At 44.7% G+C, this 12,006-nt stretch overlaps 1 protein-coding gene across 1 annotated transcript; it reads right to left on the minus strand.

Moving 5' to 3' along the window:
* Positions 1-4,304: 4,304 nt before the first annotated feature.
* Positions 4,305-4,706, minus strand: LETM2 (leucine zipper and EF-hand containing transmembrane protein 2). The gene is given in 1 exon segment (XM_055081078.1): positions 4,305-4,706. A coding segment is annotated over 1 exon segment (402 nt).
* Between the last annotated feature and the right edge of the window lie 7,300 nt (positions 4,707-12,006).

Consider the following 12,006-nt stretch of genomic DNA (forward strand, 5'->3'; position numbering starts at 1 on the left):
AAAAAAAAAAAAAAAAAAAAAAAAAAAAGACTCATAGAAAAATATTCCACTTGAAAAGCTTTCAATGTACCATTTGTTGCACGTCCTGGTGGTGGTCCTCCCCTACCCCAGGAACGGCCCCAACTCCCTGGTCTGCAAAACTCCCTCAGTAAACAACACAGTTTCTGCTTGGTATGACCCCAAACTGTGGTACTTCTGGGGCCAGTATTGTTTATTCCAAAGTTCTAAAAGCAACCACTAAACATCTAAATGGGGCCGATGGGATCCTGCCTTCTCGGTTCTGTGAATCCTGCTTCCTCAGGCAGAATGCTTTTAAAGCAGCTGATTCAGATTCAAGAAACATTCTTCCCACTTTTTAAGGACTCTAATTAGTAGCTATAGTCCAGATGGTGCCCTTTTCTTCCAGAAGGTGTCGAGGTCCTGCCTTCCCTCCCTGCATTATCCTTTGCCACCTCTTCTTACCAGGCGGGCTCACCCAGCTGTGTGGGGAGAAGCAGAGGGGAGGTACAGGGGGTTGAGCGCTGTCCTTGGCAGTGGAATCTACTGTTCTCAGGGATCTACTGGGTTGCTGTTCCTTCCCAGCAGACCCTAACTGCTTTAGATTAGTCCCAGCTAAGACATCCAAACTACTAACTGCTTACAAGGGCCTTCTAAAGAATATGACTCCTAAAGTGAGTAACCAAGGTTCAGGTTGTCAGTGGTTGTTTAAACTAGTGGTCACCAACCTCTTTGGCACCAGGGAGCGGTTTCGTGGAAGACAACTTGTTCACGGAGACGGGGGTGGCCGGGTGAGGAGGGGGATGGTTCAGATGATAATGCGAGCGATGGCGGGGGTGGGGGGGGCAGCAGATGCAGCTTTGCTCTCTCACCCGCCGCTCACCTCCTGCTGTGCGGCCCGGTTCCTAACAGGCCACAGGCCGGTTCTGGTCTGTGGCCCGGGGGTTGGGGACCCCCTGGTTTAAGCCACTCATTCTGCCAGAACCAGCCCCTGAGCAGACCTAACAGAAGACACTGCACTTTGTCACAAAGCCACCCTAAGACAGTCCCCAAGGCCTGGCTAATTCCCTTCAGCTGTAGTTCAGCTCTTACTTCATCATCTGCTTTTATAGAGTTCAGCTTCATCAGGAGCTGGAAGCGGAGCAGATTGTTGGTTCCAAAGGACTGCAGTTCCAGCAGTTTGCAAAGGGCCACCAGCTGAGATCGATCGAGGTGCTCCAGGGTCAGCTCATCCTCAAAGAGTTTGGAAAAGCGAACTATCTCCTTTGTGCTGGGCTTGTGGCCTGTCTGGACCTAGGTAGTGGACGAAGGGTCTGATTAAAACGTGCTTCCTACTTAACTGAATCTTCCCTGTAGACTATTTGAAAGACGCCAAAGCATTTATGGAGTGTGTCTTCTGTCTGGAAGTGGAAGTGGGCCCTGTGTTACAAAGGGGAGTTAAAAAAAGAAAATCTGTCCGAAGTCAGCCTAAATCAACTGAAAAATTAGGAGCAGTTCAGAAGTTTGAGTCTCATTCTACTGTTCTTTCCAAGAAATTATCAACATCTTCAACACGTTGATGGCTTTAAGATAGGTTTTTCTGCAAACTCCCATAAATGTTTGCAATATGTTATCTCTGTAACTTAGATATTTGCAAATTCAGAGATTTTAAACAAGTTGGAAGCTCCATGATGATATGTTGTCTGGTTTTATATAAAAGACTGACACCTGTTTGACGTAGGATGAGAACTGGGTGGGGGCAGCCCCCAGCTGCCCCTTGTTCCTCCTTGCCATTTCTACCATTGTTTCTTGAAGGAATTTTGCTAGTTCCAACTTTGCAGCCATTTTCTTTTTCTGTTTTTCTTCCTTCATAATAGAAGAGGAAAAAGTTAATCAAAGTTAATGTTTCATGATTACAACTTGGTAGATAAAGATGAGAGAAAAATAACTGTGGCTTTGTTGTGGGTCATCCCTATTTCACGTATGAATATTATTTTCAGACCTAACTGAAGGTGCTTTGTGATAACCAGAGCAAATTAAAAAGTAGCCTTGATTTGCAGCTTGTCTCCTTAATCTTACCTTTTATTTTTCATTGATACAATGATCATAAATATTTGAGAGATCCAAAATGTCCCCTCAATGGAAACCTTTGTCACTATTTAGAATAGATACACACTGTCTCTTAACTTGGTGCAAGCCATCTAGGCCGTTGGTCAAGTCAACTCCTAGTGTGAGTGGCCCCAGATTTTGCTTGGGCCACAAACTAAAGAAAACTAGGAAATTAACTCTAAGCTAAAGTAGCTTACAGGTTAAGAAGAAAACAGAAAGAATCAATTACAAGACAATGAGTTAAGTGCTATAATAGATATGAACAAAGCACTATATAAAAAAGAATTAAATGTATACTCTTAAGACACTATGTTGGGGCTTCCCTGGTGGCGCAGTGGTTGAGAGTCCGCCTGCCGATGCAGGGGACGTGGGTTCGTGTCCCGGTCCGGGAGGATCCCACATGCCGCGGAGCGGCTGGGCCCGTGAGCCGTGGCCGCTGAGCCTGCGCGTCCGGAGCCTGTGCTCCGCAACGGGAGAGGCCACAACAGTGAGAGGCCCGCGTACCGCAAAAAAAAAAAAAAAAAAAAAAAAAAAAAAGTTGCCCTCTTTGTCCTCTGCTAGTGTTGTGTCCACGCCTTCATCCATCTGTCTGGGAGAGTGGCACAGATGGAGAGGGTGCAGGGGCTGCCTCGGTTGTCCAGCCCTTCACCTTCACAGTGACCATCAAAGAAGGACACCCTCTTCCCAGGGACTACTCACAAGCACTAAATGGTCTGTTTGGCTGAATAAATCATGAATAAATCATGCCTACTGTTCAACTAGTCACTTCAGTAACAGGTGATTTTTGTTTTCTTTATTTTATTTTATTTTTTTCGGTAAATGAACAAAGCGTGTGTCCACACAAAAACCTGCACAAGAGTATTTACAACAGCTTTATTGATAATTGCCAAAAACTGGAAGCAACTAAGATGTCTTTCAAATAGATGAATGGATAAATGGTGGTACATCCGTACGACAGAATATAATGCAGTGATAGAAAGAAATGAGCCAGAAAAAGACATGGAGGAACCTTAAATGCATCTTCTAAGTGAAAGAAGGCAGTCTGAGAAAGTTACACACTGTATGATTCCAACTACATGACATTTTGGAAAAAGCAGAACTATAGAGTAAAAAGATCACTGATTGCCCCGGGTTAGGGGAAGACGGAAGAGGGACTAAAAGTGGAGCACAGGGGATTTTTAGGGCAGGGAAACTATTCTGTATGATACTGTGATAGCGGATACATGACATGATTTTTTTTTTTCAAAACGCATCGAACTATACAACACAAAGAGTGGGCCCTAATGTAAAGTATGAGATTTAATTAATACTGATGTATAGATATTGGCCCTTCGATTGTACCAAGTGTACCACACGAATGCAAGATGCTAATAATGGGGGAAATAACAGGGGGAGGGTGGTATCTGGGGACCCTCTGTACTTTGTGCTCAATTTTTCTGTAAACCTAAAAACTGCTGTAAAAAACAAAATCTATGAATTTTTTTTAAAAGTTTGAAGTCCTACCTACCTTTGGGGATTCACTTTCAAAAGCTGATGGCAACATCTCTAGGAAGAGTTTCAGAAACGCTGGCAATAAGAATTCCATGGAGGGGACAATGATGGACACCATAAATGGAACCAAGCGGAATAAATCAGCGCACGTTCTCAACAGCTAAAGAATCAAACGCATATGCAAATAGTCATTATCTTAGGACACGCCAAAAACAAAAACAAAAGCCTGCCTTGGTTCTTAAAGTGTTAAAAAACCCAAGACAGATTTTCTGCAGCTGTTTATAAAATGGAAAGGCCGGATTTTCCTCTGTACCATAGCTCTGAAGTTATATTTATGGGATATCTTCAATGAAATCTATGACAATCAAAACACGTTACTGGTGTCTCTGAGCTTTCATCTAAGTTAGGGGTCTGTACTTTAATAACACGGTATCTGTTAAAATTGCTTTTTCAAATGCGTATACTTAATATATTAACAGCAGTTTCTACTCCAGATGCACAGATCAAACTTGAAGCCTCTCAACTCCTTGGAGAAATTAGAAAACACAATTATAACCATTCCATGGACAAATACACATAAATTTTAAGAACCCTGCCTAAAGTTGTACAGCAAGTCGGTTGCAGACAAGTAAGAAATTCTGGTTGTCACCATGAGTTACTATTCCTACTCTGGGATTTTTAAGATGAACTTGAAGTGGAACTTAAAAGTTGGTTCCAAATAGTTCATTTTAACTTTCCATTTTCTTTTGCAAATATGACTCTTGCCCTACCCTTCGTCTCTCTCGTCTGGTCAGCACCTGTCCATGCAACAGCCTCCAAACCATTCTGGCAGCAACTTTGGTGTCAATCCAAAGCAAATAGAATCCATTGTGATAATATTTAAGTTCATCCATAATTAGTTGCCTATAAGATCGCTTTTCTTCCTTAATCTTTGCTCCAGTTTCTTCTGTTGGCTGAGGGCTTGGTACCTGTGGCTTCTTTGCGGTTTGATCCACCTAAGGTTTACCCGGGACCTCCTGCAGCCAGCAAGCAGATGTGTGCAGCTTTTGTATTACTCTAGTCCTTAAGTGAAGTACTTTATGGCCTGTCTGAGCAGGATAGGAGTACTTCTTGCTGCCATAGTTCTTCATACATGTTTTATTTAAATGGGAATCTGGAATAAAGAGCAACATCCTCTGAGTTGAGCACATACTATTACAAGACAAAAAATTAAAGAAATAGATATTTTATCTGGTAAAGATAGAACAATCGTTTTTAAGCCTGCATTTTACAAGTAGATTATGTTCGTGAATGAATGAAATATAACTGTTTAGCCCAGTTGAAGGATAGTATGCTCTATGGGTGAATGATATACTCTAAGAGAAATATTAATAAAGTTAATTCCCAAGAATAATTGCCGTATTACAAGTTAGAAACTCTGTGACTATTGATTTAAAAAGCAAACATTCTTTTACCCCGGGTTATGTTTGAAAGGTTTGTCTCTATTATCATAAAACAGGTGGAACACTTGCGTCTTTAGCTACCCTACTGATGATAGAAATATTGTTTGAACGAGACATTTCATGGTCCCTGTGGGGATAAACCAATCACACAATACTGCTTTGTCTATGCAGTGCCCAGGGACTCCTTCAAATGAGAGGGACTTACTACTGAAATGCCCTTCACCTAAGATTCCTAAAGAATGTCAGGAATAAGAGTTAGAATTGGGCTCCCCATACAGATGAACCGGTTTGCGGGGCAGAAATAGAGACACAGCTGTAGAGAACAAACGTATGGACACCATGGGGGGAAAGCGGGGGGCAGGGGGTTGTGGTAGGATGAACTGGGAGATTGGGATTGACATATATACACTAATATGTATAAAATGGATAACTAATAAGAACCTGCTGTATAAAAAAATAAATAAAATTCAAAAAAAAAAAAAGGAATTGGGCTCCCCAGCCAGGGATCTCTACAATCTAGTTTTGTGACAACCCACAATCTTCAGCTAAACTGACACATCAGATAGTTTGAAAGTAAAAATAAGACCCATCTAGGCAAAGACAACTTCTAGCAAAGAGACTTCTTTTGGCAAAGAGATGGCTTTTTCCATTGTTTCAGACTATTTTTGAAGTATGCCAAGTATAGCACTTTTTGAATGGCCAAAAGGGAAAATGTACAACATATCTGGCACACAGTAAGTTCTCAGTGAATATTCTTTGGAACAAATAAGTGATAACAGACCTTACTGGGGCAGGTATATGCCCTAGGATTGGCTTGTTTATCAGCCGTTTTACTCCTTGTTACATCTAAGGGCGTCATTACAGAGGTTCACTCTAAAGCCATTACATCTTGTATCTTACCTGTTCCCACACTTCTACAAAATTACTCAGCCTGAGTTCTAAAGCATATAGAAAATCTGGGGTAAGTTTAAATACATTAAAATGTCAGCTTCCTAAAAACCAACAAAGCTTTAATTAAATTAAACACAATTAAAACCAAACAAAGCTAAGCCTATCCTTTTACATGTATCTTTTCCAACTAGAAGAATAAAGTTTATATAAATACTGGGGGGTGGAATTCCAAGGCTTACCTTGCTCAGGCAATAGCTAAGACTGTTTTATAACTGTAGAAGGCCATATTTGTGTTTGTCTCAACAAGTCAACATAGGGACCTAGACAGAAGGAGTTAAGTAAACAATTCAGTACTTTAAAGACACATCTGGGCTTCCCTGGTGGTGCAGTGGTTAAGAATCCGCCTGCCAGTGCAGGGGACACGGGGTCGAGCCCTGGTCCGGGAAGATCCCACATGCCGCGGAACAGCTAAGACCGTGCACCACAACTACTGAGCCCGCGTGCCACAACTACTGAAGCCCGCGCGCCTAGAGCCCATGCTCCGCAACAAGCGAAGCCACTGCAATGAGAAGCCCGCACACCGCAACAAAGAGTAGCCCCGGCTCGCGGCAACCATAGAAAGCCAACAGGCAGCAAAGAAGACCCAATGCAGCCAAAGGAAAAAGAAAAGAATCAATTATACAGATATCAGGATTTAAGTGTTTTTAACTATTGCAAGGGTAGAAAATTTGCATATTCTATTCAAGGTGTAAAATTTCCTTCAAGTGCATTTCCAACATTCACGAATAATGTTTTCTTAGCCCTGGATTTGAGAATGGTTATTTGAGATCCCAACAAATAGAAATGATCTCGAATACGATGATGTTCATGACGGTGATACGGTCTTCAAAGACATTTTGATCTCTGGTCAACAGTACTGAGTAATTTACTTGAACGGTTGCCAAGTAGTTAAGAAATCAAGACAAACTTATTTGTAGCATAAAATTACAGGTAGACAGTAAATATTCTGGATTTGTTTTCAATTAGCTTTTTCCCATACTTGGAAAAGCTGCTGCCAACATTTAAAGATTGAAAGTACTGGGCTTCCCTGGTGGCGCAGTGGTTGAGAGTCCGCCTGCCGATGCAGAGGACGCGGGTTCGTGCCCCGGTCCGGGAGGATCCCACATGCCGCTGAGCGGCTGGGCCCGTGGGCAATGGCTGCTGAGCCTGCGCGTCCGGAGCCTGTGCTCCGCAATGGGAGAGGCCACAACGTGAGAGGCCCGCGAAAAGATTGAAAGTACTCACTCAGCAATGAAAATATGCATGGCACCTACTAATAATTCAAGTGGAGGTAAACGGGTTTCCTACAAGAGCCCAAACTGAGCTTTAAACCTTTAAATAAGCTTTACCAAAATTTTTCTGCATCCTACGGCGCTCTTCAGCCAACGGCAGCAAGAGCCTTAGTATCTCGCAGTGTCAACTCTGCTTTCCTGAAGCTGGGAAAGGAGTAGCAATCCCTCCGGTACGGAAACCTCAACCATAGACCTGACATTTTGAGCAAGAATTCGAATGATACTTCGGAACATCTGCACCCAGACCAAGGGCGGGTGGTCCCCTGCTGGAGGAAGGCCAGACACGATCGGGCAGTTAATCTGCTCTCGGGCCACGGGAACTCGCCGCCTGGACTGTGGGCAACCACTTCCCAGGAGTGCCCGGCAGTGACCGGGGCGGGGCGGGGCCGGGCAGCGAGCGGGGTGGAGCCAGGCGGCGAGCCCCGCCTGCGCTTATGCGCCGTCACGCCCTCTCGCCCGGGCCCCAGGCTCCCCCGGTTACCTTTGCCTCAGATTCTCGACATCACGGGGGCGAAACGCGCTCTCGGCCTCCCCAGCCGGTGACTTTTGTGCGCGTTGTGTGTTGCTGGACTGTGTTTGCTGTGCTGGGGTCCCGGGGCGGGGTCTGGTTTTTTTTTTGGAGCGGGCGTGTTGCAGGCACGGGGACCAAGAGCCTTGGCGATCCAAGTTTATGGAAGGAAGGCGAGAAGAATCGGGACACAGGGTACGGAAAAGAAATGAGGAAGCCAAGCATGGAAAGAGGGGGGATGGAGGCTGAGCCCCAAAGTTGGGGTGCGGGCGGGGGTCCGAGGTCAGGGGCTGAGGAGAGCGCGGGGTGGGGCTCGAAGCTGTCTGGAAATCTGGGCGCTGATGGGAGGAGCAGGATGCGGAGGGAGCGGGCTCCGGAGGAAAACAGGCAGGCGCGGTCCACCAAGTAACAGCCTGAGGACTTGGCCCGCCCACCCCTACTTCCTACGGCAGGCTCCCCGGAACTGCTGCCTCAGTCCTCCAGCGCCTTCCCAATTCCCCTCCTCCCACAGCTCCCCCAGCTAGAAGGGCCAGAAGCCAAGTCTCTATGGCTCCACCTCTTTCCTCAGCCATTACGTCACTCTGAGTGACGACACCACCCACCAATGAGCTCTCAGATTCTGGGGCGCTAAGGCATCCCTCGCGATGGCAGCCCAGAGGGCGGCAAGGTCTGGTTCCCACTGGCGAAATGACTTCTCTACTGGGTTTAGTTTAAGGAGTGTCTATGCTGGGGGGCTCAATACTGACGTTTTTCTGCCTGTTCACACTCTGTAGGCTGTGGATTCACTCCCACCCCCCCAAAAAAACCCCTTCCTTGAAGCTGGATTAAAGAAGCTCTTACCCTACCAGTCGCGTAATATGCCTGATAATCGCCATGGTGACTATCTGGGAGTCACCAATTACATCACTTTGATATATTCCCCCACCTTCCAACTCCGCAACTGCGGGCGGGGAAAGCAGTGAGGAGAGGGAGTGGTAGAAAGGGCGGGAATGGTGAGGAAAACATCCCCTCTCCTATATCCAGGGCCAAAAACTGGAATGCTATGAAATCTTCATATGGAAATCTGAATTCCACTAAATAAAATTGCTTTATAAATGTTCTCTTGACAGATATTGGTTATGTTCAGTAGTTTGTGTTTCTCAAATAACATTTAAAATGTATATTATAGTAGCTGTGCAATGACATTGGCACTGCAGGTTTGGGGGCACTTCAGTTCCTAGGATGGGGAACTGAGCCATCTTGGAAAAGTGAAAGATCTGATCTAAAAATGTACTCTAACCCCAGTTATCTCTACCCATCCATTTTATCTGGCTCTAGAAGGAAAACAAAATTTTGGTGGCTCTACTTTAACATGACAGGAAGGAATCGCTTTCACACGGAGAATACTTCTCTTAACATGTGACTGATCACAGACCTTACTCATCTGGGCTGCACATTTGTAAGAATAAAAGATGGCGGGTATAAAATTTCATTTCTTTAAAAAATGTAGACTGCTTTTAATCCACAAAGCATTTTTCAGCTAATAACCAAATGGATCCACTGTTACATAGGCAAAACTTTTCAGTTTGGCCACTAGAGGGCCCTTTGTGCGTGTCTGATACCCAACTTTAGACCGAAAGGCTTCACTTCACGTTCTATGTTTACGAGAGTTAACAAAATCTACAAAGCTTTATAAAGTCTCTTTACCTTTCCTTCCCTGAAAATTCCCCATGGTAAATTTTGAACTCTAAAAGCCTAGGTAGGTATAATTTTCACATTAATTTCATAAATTAATCACTGCACTATCAGGTACATGTACTTTTCTGGAAAAGATCATAAAAGATGCAAAAATATTCTTCTCAGTTCCCTGGAAGACATTTTATGCCGGGAAATATTCTTATTCATGCATTGTATTCATTTACAACCAGGCACAGTGAAAATCATTAAGTATTCATAAACCAGATGAACGATTCCAAGCCCAGTATTTGAAAGATGAGCTAGATTTTCTACCATGGCCATATGTCAGCAATCCCATTTTAAAAAGGGAAGGTTTAAGAATCTTTCTTATTGAAATCCATTGGTTCAAAACAATGTCTGCCTTCTCTTATCAGGCCTGGTGATTTTTTTGACTTTCAGGATAAGTGATTTATCATGTAATGAGTTTCGTAATATAATCTTCAGAAGACAAAAATGTTTTCTCCCTAATCTTGGCCCTGAGAATTGTGTTAGATTGCTTTCTTTTTAGAAAAATTTTAAAATTTTCTTTTCTTAAATTTATTTTTGGCTGCTTTGGGTCTTGTTTCTGCGCGCAGGCTTTCTCTAGTTGTGACGAGCAGGGGCTACTCTTCGTTGCGATGTACGGGCTTCTCATTGCAGTGGCTTCTCTTGTTGCAGAGCATGGGCTCTAGGCGTGCAGGCTTCAGTAGTTGTGGCTCACGGGCTCTAGAGCGCAGGCTCAGTAGTTGTGGTGCATGGGCTTACTTGCCCCGCGGCATGTGGGATCTTCCCTGGCCAGGGCTCAAACCTGTGTCCCCTGCACTGGCAGGCGGATCCTTTTTTTTTAATAAATTTATTTTATTTATTGGCTGCATTGGGTCTTTGTTGCTGCGTGCGTGCTTTCTCTAGTTGCAGAGAGCAGGGGCTACTCTTCATTGCAGTGTGTGGGCTTCTCAGTGTGGTGGCTTCTCTTGTTGCAGAGCACGGGCTCTAGAGCACAGGTTCAGTAATTGTGGCGCACGGGCTTAGTTGCTCCGTGGCATGTGGGATCTTCCCAGACCAGGGCTTGAACCCGTGTCCCCTGCATTGGCAAGCGGATTCTTAACCACTGTGTCACCAGGGAAGTCCTGGCAGGCGGATTCTTAACCGCTGCACCACCAGAGAAGTCCCAGATTGCTTTCTTAATGAACTGTTTGCTCACTTTCTATGAAGAATAGAAAACATGCTCTGAATCTCATAAGATGTTAGATGCTAAAAATGTAAATTATTATTTTAATGGCCATTTCCCTAAGTACGGCTCCAAATCAAATATTATTAACAATGTGTATGTTATGCAGGAAGAGACTATGCATTTACTTCATATAAGTTTAATTTTAAACTCCTGTCAATACAGGAAGGTGGGAAAGAAGGATGGAGATAGAAAGGATCATAGCAAAGGAAAAAAAAAAAAAAAGACCAATTTAACCTCTCTTTCCAGGAGATAGAATCAAACATTTTAAATAAGCTCAGGTGGTGTGGCCCCCTTTGGAGATCTGTGTTCTAAAAAGACATTTAAAACAAAAATGTGCTTTTATTGATTCATTTAACTTTTGGTACCACAAGCATAAGAACCACACAAGCATAGATTTAGAAATAGTTAATGATTAACAGTAATGGGAATGCTTAATTCTGAATATCATCCTTAGCATTATTAACAGGGTTGTGTGTGTGCGTGTGTGTTTTTAAACGAATGCAAAATTAGAAATCATGAAAATAATTGGTCTGTAGGAATCTTTTAATTTCCTGTTTAAGTGGGATTTAAAGAGAAAGGTAGCAGGGATTGCCCGTAATGGTACCAAATAGATCCAGCACTGTAACGTCAATGGCGAGTCTAAGGTCTAGTCGTGATATGACTTTATTATTCTCAGAACGGAGTATTGGTTTCCTCATCTGGTCGCTGCCTGTGTTTCCTTTGTACTTTCATGTCTGTGCTACGACGTTCTAAGTCATTATCACCAGGCCCCAGGAAATATCACCAAATCGGCCCACTCCTGCAAGACGAGTTTACTGTGTCACGCACCTGGTACCTTCTATTGTTTCACATAAATTTCCTAGGATGGGGAGGGATATAGGGTTACAGAGAATCTTGACTCCCGCTTCGTCCTCTCATTCTTGCGTACGTGAGCTCTGTCTGGGACAAACGCCCTTACCCCTCAAAGCGCAGGTCTGGCTGCGAGCAGCTCAGGGCCCGGCACGTGACGGGCGGGGAGCCCGCCGGTCCCTCTGGGTTGGGGTGCGGGCGGCTCTGCCTTCCTTCCCCCCGTTACCCACAAGCCCCCGGGCCCGCGGGGCGAGAAGGAAGCAGGCGTGTGGGGCCCGGGGCCTGCCAGGGAGGCGTCCGAGGAGCCTGCCATCCGAGACTGTCCCTCAAGGGTCCGGTCTGAAATCGCTGCCACACGCAGAGCCCGGTGGGACAGGGAGCTCCTCTGTGACAGCTGTCGGGCGGGAGACAACCAGGGTGGCACAGAAATCGCTGTCCCCTTTCCCGCTCATCTTAACCGGGCGCCGGTTTGTAGGGGATTTC

This window comes from Physeter macrocephalus, chromosome 20 (genome assembly GCF_002837175.3).
Source record: "Physeter macrocephalus isolate SW-GA chromosome 20, ASM283717v5, whole genome shotgun sequence".
Lineage (NCBI taxonomy): Eukaryota > Metazoa > Chordata > Mammalia > Artiodactyla > Physeteridae > Physeter > Physeter macrocephalus.